General features: G+C 40.2%; 1 protein-coding gene across 1 annotated transcript in view; it reads right to left on the bottom strand.

Moving 5' to 3' along the window:
- Window positions 1-20,230, bottom strand: part of Pde7b (phosphodiesterase 7B) — a 311,056-nt gene that overhangs the window by 28,638 nt on the left and 262,188 nt on the right. Inside the window, exons 4-8 of the mRNA XM_059272674.1 lie at window positions 9,268-9,419; window positions 6,949-7,012; window positions 4,851-4,946; window positions 2,223-2,323; window positions 400-531 (exon numbers count right to left, since the gene is read on the bottom strand). Of these exons, the coding sequence (XP_059128657.1) occupies window positions 400-531; window positions 2,223-2,323; window positions 4,851-4,946; window positions 6,949-7,012; window positions 9,268-9,419 (545 nt within the window). The remainder of the gene's footprint in view (window positions 1-399; window positions 532-2,222; window positions 2,324-4,850; window positions 4,947-6,948; window positions 7,013-9,267; window positions 9,420-20,230) is intronic.

Here is a 20,230-nt window from a genome sequence, read left to right as displayed (position 1 = left end):
AAAGTTTAGAAATGGGTCCAGAGACTCAAATCCGGATTGGAATCGCACCTAGGAAAGAGCTATTTAAGATCTGCGAGAACCAGTTTCAACTGACCACTAGGTATAAGTCAGTCTCCATGGAGACACGTATTTTAAACCACAAGAAGGAGGGTTCATGCATCCCGTTGACTCAGGACAGTTTCAAAGCTGCTTTGGAGCAAACTGAGTTTCTTGGCTATCTTTACACCAGTTTAGTCTTCCAAGGATAGGCCTGTTCTAATTCAAACCATACTCCTTGGATGTGTTTGCGTCACTGCAGCTGACCTTCAGTGAGGGCAGGAAGAAAGTTCTAGCTGTACACCTAAGACAAATGATTGTACTGGCTCCTCGTTCGGCTTATTATTTATTTATTTATTTTACCTGATACAGGTTGGCAAGGTGGTGGTTGGTTTTGATCAGAAATGGCTGGTTCACCCCTGGGTGGTCAACGTCATGAGCCGCTGCAGCCAGCAGTCCAAGCATGATATCCAGAGGTGTGAGGAAGCTGGCCAGCTGTTAAAAACGTAAAATCGGGAGACTGAGTGTTACCATCTGCCATGTCTCCGTCAAACAGAACGCAACGCTGTTGGGCCCGCGTTAGCCAGACCTCTGCCCTCTGAGGTAGTCAGTGAGGCGATATGCACACAGAACTCTTAAGGGTGGGAGCAAGGACCGTGTGGAGAGTAACTGGGCAAACAGAACTCGTGTTCTCCATCCCGCACTCTCTTCCTCCTGCTCACAGGTTTTGTTGCTGCAGTGGCAAAGCCCGTGGGCAATATGGCTGGCGCTCAGGAGCAGCGGCCATGTCCCCCTTGCTTGGAGAGGAAGTTGCAAGTCAAGACATGGGCTAGTCAAAGGAATAAACAAGACTTGAAGAATCGGTAGTGTGTTTCTTTGTTTAAAACATCCATTTGAAAACTATTAGTATTCTCTCCCCGGCTCCTCCTGCCGTGTGTGTGTGTGTGTGTGTGTGTGTGTGTGTGTGTGTGTGTGTGTGTGTGTGTGTATGTGTGTAAAGGTATATGCATCCCATAGCTTGTGTGCTGTGGGGTCTGGGGACGGAACATGAACAATTGTCAGGCTTTTGTAGCAGGTGCTTTTACCAACTTTACCATCTTACCTACCTTCCCTTATTCCTTTTTTTATAAAGCCTATACTGGGGATTGAACGTAGGGCCTCACATACACTCATCAAGCACACTCCCACTGAACTTAGGCCCCAGCCCTGGTGTATTTTAACTAATATATATCTTGGCCAACTTCTTTGAAAGAAGTAGATTGGATTGCAAAAGTTGCATTCTTTCTCAATATGGACTAAGTGGTGGGGGAATGTGTGAGAATCTTTACTTTTTGTTAACCAGGAAAATGGAAAGTCTGAATTAAAAGTAGAAGTATATGATATCACTTTTAGATTATGTAGAGATCCAAAAAGCTTTGGTGTCCAGGTCTGCCGCATCCCTCCTGCTCTATCCCGAGATGCCTGTGTGGTATCTGTGTGTTTAGGGGCTTACATTGAAGCATCTGTATATTTAATGAATTACTAAGCAGAGTCTCGAACTTGAATAAATTAAAAAAAAAAACCCTCAAGGAAATTCCTACAGAATATTACACCAAACCCCGAATAGTGAGGGACTGCCTTGATTGTAAGGACCACTACATTACACTATCATTATGTCTTTATTTTCTGATTTTGGGTTGGTTCATCTCATCAGAGCATGCTTGCTAAAAGGTCTTGGACATTCACGATTTTTTTTTTTTTTTTTTTTTTTGGATTCCGAATCAGAATCTCCCATTGGCCAAGGAGACATGGGACTTGAAACTGGAGGAGCTCTGACCCCCATTTACTGATCAAAAACCACAAGCTGGGAAGCCTTTTCCAGTACAGCTCAGTGCTAGCGGTGTTTGTGGAAAAGGTCCACTGGGAAAGTACTGGCCTTTGGGACCACTGAGGATATATAAGAGGTAGGCTGGCTGTTGCTGGTCTCATGTAGCCTTGAAAATCAATAAACTATGCAAGGAAATCTCAGAAAATCTACATCTGTTTTCATGGCTATGGTAAGATTTTTCAGAGCTGACACTGAAAATGTTAGTATAAATAATTTGCAGTCATATTTTGAAGAATTGAAACACTGAACAATTTAATGCTTAGCAGTACATTGACTTAGCATCTCCAGATGGCAGAGGAGGTGACTGAATCTTGCTTACCTTTGGCTCCTTCAGGTAACAGTGCATGGCCTGGGTGACATCAGCTGCATGGACAGCATTGTGGTATGGGTTGTGACCGTGGTAATCTTCCTGAACCATGACTAGGAAGAAAATAGAAAGCTTAGTCAGCTAAAATCAAAACGAGCATGACATAGATGAGATGTTGGTGTTTTTTCCAAAGTGCACAGCCTGAGGAGTCCTTTAAAAATGAAGGTGCACAAGCCTTGGACCTCAACTGGGCTGTTTGTGATGGAAAAGAAAGGGAAGAGAAAGGCCGGAAGGATTTGTGAGGCTCTTGGGATGTCTCACTTCTTCCGTAAATCACCACTTTCTGGCATTCATGAAGGCTCTCATTCACAGGATGGATAAATATGGAGGAAAAAGTCCAACTTCATTTCACACCGTCATATCTAAATCTGTTGCCATTCATTAATATCATGCCACAGATGACACTTCCTTTCAGAGCCCCTTTTTCTTGGATTCCGGCTGTCTAGGGATTATATTACCACTTGAATAACAAACACTCATCTAAACAGATCTAGTCCTCCATCAGGTGGCAGTCACAGGACTTCCTTGGTTCGTGTCTCCCTCTGTCAGAGCATCCTCGCTCACGGCCCTCCAATGCTCAGAGAGTCGTGTCCAGTAATAGGCAATACCATCTTGGTTTGTTGCTTATAGAAGCCGATACCCTGCTTGAGCAAACGACCAAGTCAATGCTTGGGATGTTCAGTGTGTATAGAATGGTTGGACTTAACAATGGCCATATTCTTCTATTATGCTATAAATCTGGCTCTGGGTTCTACTGTTAATTCAGTTGTCAAGGCTGTATTTCTTAGATGTTCTGGGGGCACATATGCGTGTCCAAAGAATCTGCATCTCTTTAGACCAGTCATAATTATTTGGCCCTTTTCATGGCATTACTTTGCTCAAGCAATTAAAATACGATCATCCTGGGGTTATTTAGGATTCTGGAAAGGAGCCAGGTTGTGGCAGGTTTCATATATTTCTACTATGCTGCATATACTTTTTATTCGGTAGGCTTGTTTCCTATCACATAAACTCAAGTCCTGTCACTTATCTGTGATGTGCAACTTACTTAGCCACAATCCTCAGCTTTCTTCCCTGACTTTGGGATAACACTATCATGTATTAACACATACACGTCCTTGAAAGAGGTCCCAGAAGATGTAAGCAACATGTAAACCCGGCGGCTGACGCTGCTTTTATCTTCCTCCTGATGGTACTGAGTCAACTTTCAAGTTCATAGCACAGAGCAAGTCAAAGAACTAGAAATGTGCTACGTGGCATTGGCAGGCCATCCGGTGATTGGGAATCTACCTAGGATAATTCATGGGCAGATAAGTCAGAGCCCTCACAGAAGCAAAGAGCTGGGGCTGCTTTCAGAGAAAGATTGATGGCAACCTTGTGTGTAAAGATGGCGGGCTTAAGACCCGTGTGCGAACTGAGGCCGGGTTACTAGTCATTAGCCTTGGGAAAATAATGAAACCTCTTGCTTGTTATCTTTAACTGTGGACCAAATGAGGATAATAATGTTCAACTTGTGGTTTTCTTCAAATAATTAGAAATAATTTGTTTAAAGCATCTCTCCCATAGTGGCTGGTATGTAAATAGTAATCACCATTCATTTTAAAAGTTTTCAGCAACTCGGGTTGTGACTGGAGTTATTTGAGGCAGATCTCATTGGAATTTTATAAGTATGAGAGCATATCAGAATCATCTCGAGCATATCAGAATCATCTCGACACCTATATATTCTTGGTGGTTTTCTTCATGGATCCTTAACGTAGTATGAACACAGCACATTAAGCTAAGAATTTATCAACAACTTAGGCTAGATAAGCTATATTAAAAACCAAGATACAATCTTTTAAGATTAATTTGAGGTCTTTTTCTAGCATGCTATGGTTCTTAACACTTTATTTAAAATTATTTCTGTTATTTTTGAGATTATAATATGTATTTATGGGGCGGTGGTGGTGCACGCCTTTAATCCCAGCACTCGGGAGGCAGAGCCAGGCAGATCTCTGTGTGTTCAAGGCCAGCCTGGTCTACAGAGCGAGATCCAGGAAAGGCGCAAAGCTACACAGAGAAACCCTGTCTCGAAAAACCAAAAAAAAAAAAAAAAAAAAAAAAAAAAAAAGTATTTACATCATTTCCCCCTTCCCTTTCCAACCTCCAAACTCTCCCATATACTTCTCCTTGCTTCTTTCAAATTCATAGCCTCTTTTTTTCATTAAAGTTTATATATATGTATATGTGTGTGTGTGTGTGTGTGTGTGTGTGTGTGTATGTATGTATGTATTCCTATATGCACAAATACAACCTGCTCAGTCCGTAAACGTTACTCATACGTATGTTTTCAGTATGACTATTTGGTATTGAATAACCAGTTGAAACGCTCTTCCCTGGGGAAGACTATGTCTCCCCCTCTCAGTGTTCCTCAGTTGCCTGTTGCTCTTTGTGCAGGGTTGAGGCCTCGGGGGCTTTCTCCCATATCATGTCTATTGCTGTCCCCATTCAGCTCGCATTTCGTGACACTTGGAGTCAGAGTTACACATTGTTCTTATTCCTGTGGTTGTGTAGGAACACGCAAGAAAAAAGACTTACCTAAAAACCTGTGCAAGGTCACCATGTCCAGCTTGAAATGGTGGATGAGGCCATGGGTATTGAAGAGGTGACACAGCAGTGTCACCAGACTGTTCCCTGGAGAGAAAGAGTCGCTTGCTTTATTATTGTTTTTAAAACACACTAGCAAGATCGAAGACAAGATTTAAATTCTCTGAAATAAGGTTTCTCTGATAGAGTAATTCCCCACTTTGGATTCGAAATTGTATATACTATGATCTTCTTCCAGGTTCCTCACTATCATACAGATAAAATTAGCTCCCATCTTACACCAGTGAAAAAGAAAATAGTCAATGAAGAAATTTGTCTATTGAAATATTGAGTGTGTGTGTGTGTGTGTGTGTGTGTGTGTGTGTGTGTGTATGTGTAATTTTAAAAACACATGGCCACTTGAAATATGCTTTAAGTCACTTCCAACTAACTTTTACATTATAGGGATATTTAAATCACTACACTGCTCAACAATAGTAACCTACTCTTCCTATGACACTTATATAAGAGAAGATTGACTTTGAGTTATTTCCCAATTCCAGCCAGAAGGGCTGCAAAATTAAATCTATGATAACATGAATATTCAAGAGATATTATAATAATTATTTCGAATTTATTTATTTAATTAATTATTGAGATAAGTTCTCACTATATGTAGTTCAGGCCAGCCTCAAATCCGTGTTCTGGTAGCCTCAGCCTCCTGAGTGTCACCATGCCTGGCTGACACGTATTTTTTTTTAATATTTTAAAAAAATATTGCAGAGCTTATTTAAGACTTTGCAAAGGATCAAGAAACTGCCCAAGTGTCTTCAGTGCAACCTGAGTATTGCCAAAGAATGTCCTTTTAGAGTACCCAATTCAATGCATCTCCACAAATTCCATTGTCTTGGAGCTATTTTAGAACTCTCCAAGTTAGAGATAGCGGATAACACGGCAAATGATCCTTGTCCATAGACTTATAACTGCAGCTAGTCCGGTGGCGTTTCACGGCTGTTTATGAATTCATTTCCGTGTGTCTTACTGCATGTGTGTGTGTTTGTGTGTGTTTCTTTGATGTTTCCTTTGGAACTGTTGTGGTAGGTCAGCGGCCTGCTAATGAACTGAGATAAACACAATCTTTGATGGCTTCATTTCTGTAACAGTCACGATTATATTTTCTTTCAAACACCACTTTAGAAGTTCTTTTATTCACAGTTAATTTTATTTATCAGTCCCCCGTTTCTAGCTGATCCAGACAAGTTCAAATAAAACATTATGGACTCCAGGACTCCACCCATATCCTATGTATTCTAGTTAGCTTTCTATAGACTAAAAAATCCATGCCATAACCTTACACTACACCTCTCTTACAGCACACTGCTTGCCCAGTGTTGAGAAAACCATGGGCAATGACTTACTGAACAAATATGGCAGATGGTGGTGCAGACCAACCTCAGCATTAAGTGATGACTTTCATTGGCCTAAGCTTATCTACATTTGTTTAACAGGTAGGGGAAAATATATTTTATTATTTTGTTAGGCAAAACTTTTATAGACATAAAAATATGAAAAGAACTGTCAACGGGAGTGCTTCGTTTTCAGCTACAGCCTAAGCTTTTACATTCTTTCCCTAGCAGTGGCTTCCTTCTGAGGATGACAAACTGATTTGAGCAATGTCTGCAATGGGCACACTCAGGTCACTTAAGAAGCCGCACAAGCACCTTGCCCGTAAGGGGCAGGACTAGTCAGGTGTGCTTTTCTGTGATTTTTGTGTGTTCACTACCCGTTGACTAGCAGTGAACTCTCTCATTTGGACACGACCACAGTATCTGCGAGGAAGGAATGCAATCAGCAGTTTCCTAATTCTTTTGGGATCACAGGTCAGAAGGAAACCGTCCTAACATGCTAAGGTCAAGTTCAGTCCTCATTCTTCATCTGAATTAGTTTCCCCCTCCCTGCTCTGTCTTGACTGACTCTAGATTTATGAGAGTGGGAAGAGAAGGAAAAAGTAATCTGTCTAAAAATACAGCTTGTTTCTCACGAAATGAATCCACTTTATGGTGTGTATGTTAGTGAGAATTCTGTGTGTGTGTGTGGGGGGGTAACTTACCATTTGTCAAGCGATCAAACAAGAAGATGTCAAAGTCCCACATTCCAACTTTGGAGAGCATATGCTGAAAAGGTAAACAAACAAAAAAAAATAAACAATGCCCCAATGAAGCACATTGAGACTCGAACACTGACTTGTAGACATTAATTGAAATAGTTGAAAAGATGGAAACGGTATTGTACTACTCCATGTACAACGGATTTGGGGTAAACTAGACTCTACTCCATTCACTAGTGACAGGCCCAAGGGCAGGCTCCCAGGTTAAACCACGGGTCTGACGTCAGCCACTTTTCCTCCTGGCCGTGGGACCTTGGTTACGGCCTTACCTCCTCCAACCTTCATCTGAAAAATGTGGCTGGTAACATCCACATCAGAGAGTTGTTTGCTGGGGTGGAGAGAGGTAGCACTATGTACCTCAAGTACCTGTCACAGTGCTTATTCACAGGGAGCACGGGCGGAGGTGTTTGTTAAAGGGACTCTGTGAAGGGTGCGCGGTAGGGGGAAGCTTTGCAACGTTTTTTGTTTTTTGTTTTTGCTGTTTGTATTTGTGGTGTTTGGAATTAAACCTAGGATCGTGTGCATGTCAGACAAGTACTTTACCACTGAGCTATAGTCCCAGTTCTTATAATAATAATAAAGAAATTGAAAATGAAGTGAAAACCATTGCTGAGACATTATTTTGCTCATGTAAAATTAACTACTGTATAGGAAATTGAATAGTAACTGAGTATACCAGATAATTTAAAGACCTACTGTGTAACACAGACATTTTTAATGAAAAGGTAAGCCATGTTTAGAATTAAATGAGACATAAAGGTTGCGGTGGTTGATTCTTTCTGTACCATAGTTCCTACAATTCCATCTATCTCTGTTTGAAGGCACAGTCACTGATGCAAGACTAACTGCTTATTCTCTCTCTGCCCTTGAGTGGTTCTGTGAAAAATCCAGTGTCTTGTATAGCATACTCAGCTCTCACGACTTGTTAAACAAAAATAAACAAAGGGATGATTATCTGTACTGAAACTTTACCCAAATCATACAACATGAAATGCAGATCCAGGCCCAGTCTTCTGCCAGCCAGACTTTTGGTCTATCATTCTTTATATATCTCAACATCACCTTTTAAATGTGGCTCCTTGAGAAGAGAACTTATTATGAGTCTCTGTCACCAACACTGCAGTGTTAGAAGAACTTATTATTGATCTCCTTTCTACAAACCAACCAACTCTCCACCGCCTAGTCAATTACCCACTAACCATTACCTACCAACCAATCATCTACCAACCAAACACTGACCGCACATGAATACCAACCAACCAACCAACCCACCAACCAACCACCAACTACCAACCACTAACCAACCACCAACTAATCAAACAACCAGCAGTTCATTCAGTTTCACTCTTAGGTTGTTGTAAGATCTAATTAACTTTTATCGTTTTATAGACAGGATATTAGAGAGTTTGTTTTTCTGGCACGATTTATTGCTCATTTTTAGTGGCATATATGTAGTAACATATCATTGTATGGAGATACTCTTTACCATGTATGCTACAAAATACAACTTTTGACATTTGTTTAATGGTGACAGTTTATCCCTGGAATTCAAATTCCTTTGGCAACTTAGGCTAGAGTTGTAACTTGAAAATTGTTTTTAAACCATCACACATTGAATTCTACCTCATCACAATGTAGAGTGAAAATCATTTATTATTAAAAGGTTTTTGAATGAATTAAAAACAATAGGCTAATATGCCGTGTTAAGAGCCTAATGCAGAGCTAAGAGCAGATAATTACTGGAGGTATTTTCAGTTGTCATTGTATAAGACAACTTAATGGATTTAAAAATTTAGTTACACCCTAAGTAATAGTTGTTCAGGCCAAGACTTTACTTTGTTTATCATTGTAAAAATATGTTCTGCACATTTATAAAAGTGAAAATAGCTAACATGTATTTGGCATGAGTATGTTAAGCATGGGGACATGCTCTACCTTAGGACTGGGTATGTAGCTCAGGAGTGGGGCACATACTTACTTAGCATGCATGAGCCCTGAGTTTAATCCACAGCACCCCACCCCCACCCTACAACTATAACTACAGCATGTTATATCTAGAAAAATATAATTACCTCTATGAGGTACATGGTTCTATTACCTTCATTTTGTGTTTGAGAAAGTAAGTCCAGATGTTTTAAATAGTAAACCCAGAGTCACATAGCCCCTTTGAGGCAGAGTAGGGCTCAGACCCAGGTGCTGTCAGCTGGGGCACAGATTCTTGATTACTGCCTACCCAGGGCGGGGCGGGGGTAACAGGCTTACCCTTGCTTGTCCAAGGTAGTCTTCATCCAGCAGGTGGAGGGGGGCCTGCGGTATAATCCCACGGAGAAGCCTAGATGCATGGAAGTATCTTTGGAAACTTAACAGTCTTTTCACCTTTTTCTTGGTGCCAATTTCCCCTGAGTGTGTTGTATCTGTAGAAATGAATCACATGCAGAATTTTGTGAGTTTAAAAGAGGCATTGCTTTCTCTGTGTCAAGTATAATATATTCAAAAGGAGAGGCATTCAAAAGACACTTTAAGGGCTAAATTGAGTTGAATATGGTCTATTAAATTGATGTTTAAAATCCTTCTAATAAAGAGAACAAACAAATCAATAAGGGAGCTTCCTGCCCTTCCTTTCCACTGTTCCTCTTGTTCTCTCTTCTTTTGACAAGGTCTTATATGTAGCCCAGGATGGCCTCAACATTGTGATCTTTCTGCTGAGGTTCTAGAGTCCTGGGATTACCACAAATGGTTTTGTGTTTTTTACATATTTTACATGTACTTTTCTTATATAATTTTGGATGACATGAGTTGTACGAATTAAAAACTTCACTTTTTTGTTGGTTAATTTCTCATTCTAAGTTCTCTTCAGATGTTAGAAGCTGTGAGAAAAATATTTCTTGATGTCTTAGCAATATCATTAACAAAGTAATGAAACAACCTCATCATAAAAAGTAACTAACAAGGCTGTGAAATAGCAAAGAGGAGGCACACTTTCTAACTGTGTGCTCTCTTGCACTGGCAAGTGTCCCATCTTGGCAGTAGAGACACTTTCATGCTCATGTCATGTGTACCCTTCAAAATTTGATGCTGACATCGTGGTGCCTGCACATGGTACTGCCAGGTACCATCTCTGAATGTCTATTAAGAGACCTCTTATCTCGGTTGAAACGCTTGAGTCACACAAGAGACGTCTTCGGCAAAGTTTAGTTGTCGAGTCCATTTAGGAGTCTAACAGGCAAGCATATAGCTGATGTATAAAGTAATTTGTTTTTCCGCCATATCTTCCCCCCATCACCCTATCTCCCCTATGGAACTCAAAATTACCACTAATGAGAAAAAGAAAGCCAGGGTTTTGAAACACGGAGCAGTGAATGACCAACATCTGTAACTTATTACTTGGCTGCATGAAGCATGGAAAGGCATAATTCAGGGCCATCAAGGCCTGCTCTGCTCTGAAAACACTGCCTGATTAAAATTACTTGTATTTACAACGAATCTAGATTTCACCCATAGAAAGAGGCAAGCATGTGCACGTGGAGATAAGTAGGGGTTGGCTGGGGTTGTGGTTGGGCTACATCAATATGAAGAATGCTGCCTGAGGACTCCATTCTGCAGGTAGCATCTCCTTCCCACACGTTTTTCAAAGTATAGCATAAAGTGAAGCTGTTCTCTCATTTATTAAAATAAAAATCAAATGAATACCTTTTATGGGCTATTCACTGCTTTGGATATTTCATTGAGCAAAAACAAGTTCTCTGCCCTCTTAGAATGGACATGGCAGGGGGAGACTGACAATGTGTAACGTAAAAGTAAAGAAATAATAAAATGCAGAGATAAATGTAATGGGGATGGTAGGTGGGGGAAGCAGAGAACATGGGATCAGAAACTGGGTTGGTAGCAGTCAGTGCTGGCCTAATGAGAAGATACAATTTCTCCCAAATTAGAAGCGATGAGGGAATTAGCTGAGTATTAGGATGTACCTTGGGATGTACCTTCCACATATGGAAACCAGACCAAACAACCATCAGGAGTAGGAACGTGCTTAGAATGCCAGAATGTGCAAGGAAAAGAAGGATCAGTGTGTGTGAAGAGGAGAGAAAAGGGTAGGGTGAAGGATGGATTCTTGGAACGGAGGACATCCTGGAAAGATATCTCAGGAGGTTATTGAAATAGTCCCGTCAGGAGCCATGGCTGCTGAGACACAGTGGTGTCAGGGGAGGGCATTGAAATGATGGTGGACCTTCAAAGATATTTTAGTTATATCCGAGTTTTTGCCTGGACGACAGGGAGAATGCCTTGCCATTGCTTGAGATAGGGAAGGCTAGAGTAGACCAGGTCTGCAGTGGATCAGTTTTTATGTAGTGAATTTGGATTAGAGACTTGGGTGAAGATGGTGAATCAAAAATAAGAGGATGTAAAGTCCAGAGCTTGAGGGAAAAGCCTGAGTTAGAGCTAAAAGGATGAGACTACCCAGGGAGTGAGTGTAAACACGGATGAGGAAATGACCCAAGCTTGAGTATGGAGTGATTCCACTTCATCTTCAGAATGGTCCAGAGAAGAGCAGAGTTACGGGAGGTGAAGAAGGAGCAGGTGGAAAGCTGGATAAATCATTGCCTGGGAGCCTTCTGGAGAAGCACAATGTGAGCCACTGAGCATCAAATGCTGTTAGTGGCGGGGGCAGGAACACTGACTCTGAAATGTACACTTAGAAAACACGCATTTTATTGTATGCACACACAGCAACTTTTAGCAATAGGGACCAGTTGTTGGGACAGGACAGAAAATGTCCACGTGAACAGTGACACACTGCACCGGAAAAATGAGAATTTGAAATACAATGGGATTGTTTGAAAAATGAAAAGATGGATTGGTGAGATGGCTCCGTGGCCAAGCATGGCGACCTGAGCTGGATCTCCATGACTCACATGGTGGAAGGAGAAAACCAACTTCATAAGACGTGTTGTAACCAGCACACTCACACACACAATATAATAACAGGAGGCTTTAAAGAGATCCGTTTAAGCAAAAGGGGAAAACTCGAGCTTCAAAATAAATGATGGAAGAATAAATTTTAAATCTACAACTGAAAAAAAAAAACAATGAACTTATGAGCAGGTGATTAAGATAAGGGGATGCTTTTTGCAGAACACGCCAACACCCTCCAATAAATATAGAAGAAATAATAGAGTGTGGAAATTGCCATTTTGCAGCCATCACGGTAATAACTGAATTGGGCCAGAATTGGGCCAGAATCCTTAATGGATATTACAACGATTAAGGAAAATTTAAAATGCATCAGATAATTGCATAATACCACAATGTCGTTCTGCTTATTAATTAGGCAGGGAAAACGGAAAATGGACAACTCTTTTTTTGTGTGTGTGTGGCTGAATGTAGAAGAGGCACCATCTTTATTAAGTATTCAACACTTCCTATTCGAGGGAGAAACCGGCACCTTGCACTTCCTTATGTATTGCACTAAGATACAACAGCAGGGATGTGATACTCCTGCTCAAAATGGGCAGTGACTCAACACACAGGAAAGCATCAGACAAGTCCAGGGTGAATCTCAGTGTCACAAAATGTTAATGACAGGGTTAGGTACTATCTCACAATAACGGACACCAGAGATACTGAACTAAACACAATGCCTGGTTCTGATGGTGCCTGGAGCAGAAAAAAATGTCCATAAACGACATTATTACGATTACATGAAATTTGAATATAGATATGTGTAGGTGTGGATAACACTGTGTGTGTGAATTTCTTGAATTTGATGATGGAAGTCTGTAAGAGAATTCCCTTGTTCCTTGAGAGATACATGTTGTAGTATTTGGACAAAAGGGTATGATGTGTACAATTCCTCAATAAAAAATTCAACAGTAAAGCCAACACTGCAAAATATAATGGTTGGTGCTTCTGGAAAGAATGTCTGATTTATTCTGTTCTTGAAGACTTTTCAGACATTTGAAATTATTTTACAATCAGAAGATATATATGCATTGGAGTTTTAGTCAGTTGTAAAAAAACAATGAAATTATGTCATTTGTAGAAAAATGGATGAAATAAGATTATCACGTTAAGCAAGATTAATCAGATCCAGAAAGACAAATGTTACGTTTTTTCCCATATTAGACTCCAGATTAAAAATCTATGACATGAAAATGGAAGGGGGGTACTGTGTGGAGATGAAGGAGATGGAATAACACAACACCGTGAAATGAAAGATTCGTAGATACTTGTTCTATCCAGAAAATAAAAAAGACCTGAGGAGTTTGTAAAATGTTGTTTCTGAAAAGTCGTGATTATCAATTTTGCTGTGGCCTTTTTTTTTTTTTTTTTTGGCAATACAAAGTAGGAAATAAAAACCACGTGAGAGATGAAGGAATGGAGGTATTTGTCTTTCTTCTAATGATGATACTGCCCCTTTCCTATGGTTTTAGGATGCTGGAAATTTCACTTTTTCTACACCTTCAACCTCTCTCATACAGCTTCTCCCTCACGCATGAAAAATGCTTAATACTTCTTAAAGATAAGTCCTGCTGTTTAAAGGGAACAGAGTTTCAGTTATGCAAGATGAAAATATTCTAGGCATTGTTGTACAACAATCTGAATGAATTTAATAAGGCCTAACTGTAGAGTCAAAAATGATTAATAGTGTGGATTTTATGTTATATACCTATTACCATAATAAAAAAACCTAACAATTCCAAAGAAATACATTTCATATGACTACAGGATGGTGCATCATGAACTGAAGATAATAATTATGTTTTAATTGTGAAATTAAATTTAATTTGTTTTTAAATTTAATAAGAAAAAGTTTAAAGGGCTGAGTTATGATAGAGTGCTTATATAGCACACACAAGACCCCAGGTCTTACCTCCAGGTAAATACACACACTCGTACGCACACACAGGTACACACACCTCTTTGAGAGGAGAGAAAACAGGAAGAGAGAAATCGGAAACAGTGTCAAGATGGACAATCCTTTAGAGAGTTTTACTGCACAAGAATGAGAAATACAATGGTTATCATGATGTATATTCTTTATGTGTGTATTTTCAAATGTACTGAGATGGGTCAATAGGCATCTGTCAAATTGCAGTATCAATTGGTGACCAATATTATCTAAAATACCAATGATTGTGCCATTTATCACCTCTATGTGGACTACCAAGCTAGGCAGGAAGTGAGTCAGAAATGTGGCTAGATATAAATGAATACAGCAGCATTTCACATTTCATTACTTCATTTTCTTTTTCTTTCTTTTTCTTTCTTTCTTTCTTTCTTTCTTTCTTTCTTTCTTTCTTTCTTTCTTTTTCTTTCTCTCTCTTTCTTTCTTTCTTTCTTTCTTTCTTTCTTTCTTTCTTTCTTTCTTTCTTTCTTTCTTTCTTTCTTTCTTTTTTGAGACAGAGTCTCATGCTGTAGTCCAGGTTGGCTTGGAACTCACGCTGGGATTATGGGTATGAAGCAACACACCCTTCTTTAATTTTCTGAAGGGCACACATGACACCAAGTGGGAGAAAAATAATCCTCAAAGTAGCTCTCTACGGAGGAAGAGAACATCAATAATTGCAGAAAATAAATTGATTTAAATATGTCTCAATTACTTATCAGTTTAGGAACATCCATTCTGTGTTATGTGAGATAATGAAAAACTAAGCCATAAAAACTAAAAGCATAGTTGGGGGAAAAATTCATTTAAAAAAAACTGCTTGAAAAGAAATCACCGTTTTGCACAGGAAGCTGCTTTTGGAACTATAATAACACTGAAATGTGTTATTCAATTATTGAATACGTTCTGACATCTTTGTTTTCAAAAGGGCTCTGAGTAAGGAGCTAGCATTTATTTTGGTAATTAGGAGTGGGGTTATTTGCATTATGGACAGCAATTTAAATGCTGCTAAGTCTTACATGGCTCTTCTAAGTTCAGCTTAGAAAAATCTGGGGAATCATAACAATGTTCCTAGTAATGAAATGCTAGGCCTGTTTAAGAAGTTTACGTAGTAGGAATAGTTCTTTAATGGCATGCACAGTTGTCCCTGTGCATTTTTGTTTGAATTTTATTGTGCTGTGGTCCTCATCTTCTCAGTTGGAATAGTCATACTAAGCAGTTCTGGAATATTCCATTGCCTAATCTATGTAAGCATTGGCCACAAGTGTGGAATTTATCTTCTGTTCACTTGATCCTTCATGAATACTACAAGGATGAATGTATTAACACATTTTTGCATGACTTTAGTGCTAATTTTAGGGTTATGGAATTTGTATTGGCTCTGCCAGTATGGTAATTTGACAATTTCACAAGTTGAGATTGGCTTAATTGCAAACACTTTAGAATTTCTTCTTCACTTCTGAGTACCTCTTCGTGGCAGCTTCTCTGGGTAGAGGCTGGTCAGTGTGGTAGGAGGAGAGACCTTAAACTTATATAACCATCAGCGCTCTGAGTACTTCCATGTTATGGACGTCTGCTGTATGCCTGGCTCCCTGGACAAGCTCTCCATCAACTATTTCTAGAAGTTGGTTAGTTAACTGCTAGTGCAGATGCTCAGGTGATACTGAGAACAAAGAAAAACTTTAGTTTAAATGAGCTGGACACAAGCAGACATGAGCATCCAACTACCCGAACCCGGCATCGGGACTTTCGCACATGGAACAGGCTGAGCCCTCTTCAGTAATGAGCTACAATGCCTTCTTCTAGTTATTACAGTAACTATTATCATGAAACTCCTTGCTGAATCTGTGGCCACTTATAGCCTTCCTTATTCTTCTTGGATGGGACTTTTACTACATCATGCACCATACAGAGTTATGGATGTAGATGGCTGATTACATCCAGGGTCAGCAGCCCTATGCTCAAACTCTGTCCCTCCTGGTATCTAGCGCAAAACCTTACGTATGTGGATGTTGTTAAATGTGTGCTGGCATTTCCCTCTCTCTGCCATTCCTTTATGTTGGGATTCTTTGAACTTCTCCTTTCCAGACCTTTATAAAATAGATAATAGGCTAACGTAACCTAAATTCATTCCATTGTGTGCATGTGTTAGAGTATCCCAGTATATCCCAGTAATACTCACAAAATTACAAATTAGTAAAAATAATATTAATAGTTCATTTGGAAACAGTCACTAAACATTAGTTTATGAAATATCACCACTAATGCCCTCTTTGAGAATAAGTCAGTTTATTATATTTATTTATTTTGCACACACGCACACAGGCGAAGTTAAGGGACAATTTGCAGACTCCTTCAGCCTTACGGGTTCCAGGGATTTGAACTCAGGTTGGCAGGCTGGCAGGCTTGGTAGCAAGTTCCTTTACCCACTGAGCCATCCCACCATTCCAATAAGCCAATTTTAAAAGAGGAGATGATAAAAAAAATTATGTTCATTTTTGAAATAACTTTCCCAGTGATCTTCGAAACAGAATGACGAGCCTGTGTGTTTCCCTCCCCTGACCTTTGCCTTAACTGACTCCTGTTCTGTGCTCACATGAGCTCATAAGTCTGTTTTCTTTCTTATTCAGCTTAAGGTCTGGAGACCAGATTCTTGTTAGTTATTATTGTCACAGTATCCTGTGAGTTGTAGGTATGAATACAAGGTGATGAGACCCGATCATTTTTCCACTGCATCTGGCGTGGTCTAAGCTCATGAATGCTGAACCCTGGAGAAATCGGGGTCAAATTCCAGTTTTCAAAATGCAACTTTAACATAGACGAGATGGGTTGATTTCTTTGACATTTCATGTCCTGAAGCAAAAGGAACATGCTTACAGTGAAACTTTCTCTCTTGCTACATGCTCTACAGCTTCAGTCAGGTCCAGGGTCCCTGAGAAGCTGGAGGATCAGTGGCGGTGTCCAGGATTGAAATTTTCTTGAGAGCACACACAGGGTCTAAAGAGCCAAATGCTCTAGGTTTAAGATGCAGTTGCCCCATAGAATTTTTTTTTAATAGGCTACATTAAAAAATAAAAAAGGGAAAAAATCTAAAAGATTGTGTGCAGAAAATAGCACTCATGGATTTCCAGAACTTATATTGCAGACTCCTCTTTGATGAGGAACTAAAGATGTCATCTCAGACTGAGACACCTCCTCATTGCAAATGAGTAAATACGCCAGTTCATTTTCATGTGTTTTAAGTAAACCCCACGATTTGGTTTGGGCTGCAATGATTGCCATATTTAAGTCTCGCCTCCTGAAGTTTAACATCTCTGGACATTGAAGTTTCCAGTCATTCATAAAAAATGAGCTGCTAAATAAACCTTTAAAAATGAAATATGGCATCTCTGTGTCCCCCAACTCTCAGGAGTCATCCGTGGTCACAAATGGCTAGCTTTGTGTATTTTTTCCTGTGTATACTTTGAGGGTCAGAAAATGGTGGACAGAGACAAATGACAAGCAGATACATTATTTGACCTGTAAGATCAAATGTGGAGAACTTTCTCACATCGACAGACATATTCTTAGGACAAAGTCGTTGCCAACGGCTTTTGAGATCTTGAGCAATTTCGTGGGGGATAAAATACAGCCTAATTTATTCACACCAAGAGCCTTTTTTTTGTTGTTTGTTGTTTGTTTTTGTTTTTCAAGATAGGGTTTCTCTGTGTAGCTTTGCGCCTTTCCTGGAACTCGCTTGGTAGCCCAGGCTGGCCTCGAACTCACAGAGATCCGCCTGCCTCTGCCTCCCGAGTGCTGGAATTAAAGGCATGCGCCACCACCGCCCGGCACCAAGAGCCTTTGAAGGGTTCAGATTTTAACAAAAAAGTAAGGAGACCAGTTTGTGACTAGTAAAGAGCAATGGGCTAAAGATACACAAAACAAAACATCAGCACCAACAATGATGAAAACAAACATGTCCATATCGGGAGGAAAGAAAGGAGAAAAAAAATAGAATGCTAAACCCAAACAAGACGCACCGTCACTTTAAAATTTGAAGTTAAGAAGAGACTCCAGTTTAAATGATCTAAGATGCTATTTTTAAGTTCCCCCAACTCAGATCTTGAATAGAACATATTCAAGCCCCGTGACATTATCTCTTCTGTGTACAAAATCCACTCACGACGTCTTGATGGCTGTCACTGGAGAAGAGCTTTGTTTCACAGCCATGGAGTGGGAGGAGGAGGAGGAGGGGGAGGAGGGGGGAGGAGGAGGAGGCAAGGGGAGGGAGAGCAGAGTCTTCCACAAGACAGGGTAAAATGTTTCTCTGGATCTAACTTTTTAACATTTAGTTCTTGTTCAGTTGCTGTTTTTCTTTTATATTCCTGACAGTGATGGCTGATTTGAGTCACAGGGTTGTGGGACTTCCTCTCTGCTTGACAGCATCCACACCTGCTGAGCTCATGGAAGGAGAGTACTGAAGAGGATGGATGCTAGGTCTTCTTCAGCCACACAAGACAGTACTGTTTTTAGCCTATTATTTTGGCCTACCATAAAAATCCGTCATAACCAGTGTAGTATGAATCTCCAATTTCCGGGGTCAGGAATGGCTGGAAAATTATTGGTTCCTTTTTTTTCTTTTTTGTAAGGAGGGAAAAAGTTTTCAAAAGTAAAGCTCTTAAGGCTGCTTTGGGCAATAGGAAGATTTTTTTTTTCTCAAAAATCTCAGTTTGAATGAAAGTGAAATGAATTTGTAGGAAGCAGATCAAATTTCCTCCGTCCCAAGGAAGAAATCCATGCCAGGCAGAGTGTGGTTTTCCAGAACTCTCTGCTTCTGAGTTTGAAATGTTTAGCAAACCCAGAGAGTTTTGAGGGCGATGGTTTGTGGTGAGAAATTGAGGTGACCAAACTTTCAGTAGATTCTGCATCTCCTGAGGCTAAACACTGCTGCATTAACTCTCTCATTCTCATGTATTTTAAATAAGCATGGTGTTTTATCAGGGGATCTGCATCTGGACTCTAAGTTTCACTACAAAAATTCCAAACACGTGCCAAAAGGCGCCTTGGTGCCTCTGCCTGCACTCTGCCTGTAACTTCATGCCGCCATCCCAGAATACTCAACTGACCCCCGGCCTCCAGTCTTCCTCTCCAATCCATCTCACCTACCACTGACAGACTTATTTCTTAGCACAACTCTTACCACGCCAGCCCTCTGCGCCAAGTCCTTCAATGGCTCCCTGATGTCTTCTTCATTCAGTCGCTATTACTTACTTTGGCGCTCATGGCTGTCCACACTCTAGTCCCCTGCAGACAAGCAGGCCCCCTGCTCTTGGTTCTGCTGGTGCTGTTACCCATAGTTTTTCTTCTTGAACACTGTCTCAATAGCCATCCACCCTTGACTAGGCCACTTCAAGTCTTGCCTCCTGACCCTCTGGTCAGATACATTCAGTTGTCTTTGTGAGTTCTCATATTTCCCAGTTAGTATAGTAGTGACTCAGCTTAGTTTAGTAGGGCAAATGTTCAACTCCTTTGAGAGACCTGATAGACAGGACTATGTCTTGCTTATTGTGGAGCCTGGTTTAAAAAGTCTTTATTTCATGCACATACACCACCACCACCACCACCACCAACAACAACCTCCACAAAAATGAAACTTTAAGAACCCTGATTGGCTCAGTGGATAAAAGCACTTTTTGCCAAGTCTGGGAACCTAAGTTCAGTCCCTGGAACCCACATATTGAAAGGAGACAACTTGACTGTTACAAGTTGTCCTCTGACCTCTACACATGTGCTTTGTCATGAGCCTTTGCACATAAACACACACACACACACACACAAACACACACACACACACACACACACACACACACACACGTAAACATGAATGCACACACACGTAAACATGAATGCACACACAAATACAGGTTAAAGAAATTAGAAAGAGAAGGAACGAAGGCATCAGGTGATTACTGATTGAGATCTAATTTTTTTTCTAACCAGCATAGAATACATTTGCTGGCTACAATGTTGGGGTTGGATTGAATTAATTGTCAACACTAGATAAGTACCACTGATCCAATACAATAAAGGACAGAGGTGAACCCTTGGGCAGAAGAATATAAACCTTATTCTTTTCCAAATCTGGTGGATACTCTGATATGACTATAAGTGCATTTCTTTAAATGATTGTAGATCAACACTGGACCTTCTTTACCCACCAGTAGTAGCCTGGATGGGAATTTTATCTCTAAAAACTCATAGAACATCATTATTTTCTCTTTGGAAAGGAAGGGCATTTGTAAACTAGTTCTTTTTTTTTTTTGTAGATTTCAAAGGCTGACTGAATTCTACTTTATTTGA

The sequence above is a fragment of the Peromyscus eremicus genome, chromosome 8b (assembly GCF_949786415.1).
Source record: "Peromyscus eremicus chromosome 8b, PerEre_H2_v1, whole genome shotgun sequence".
NCBI lineage: Eukaryota > Metazoa > Chordata > Mammalia > Rodentia > Cricetidae > Peromyscus > Peromyscus eremicus.
The sequence above is the reverse complement of the archived record's forward strand: the minus strand, read 5'-3'. Positions and strand labels throughout refer to the sequence as shown.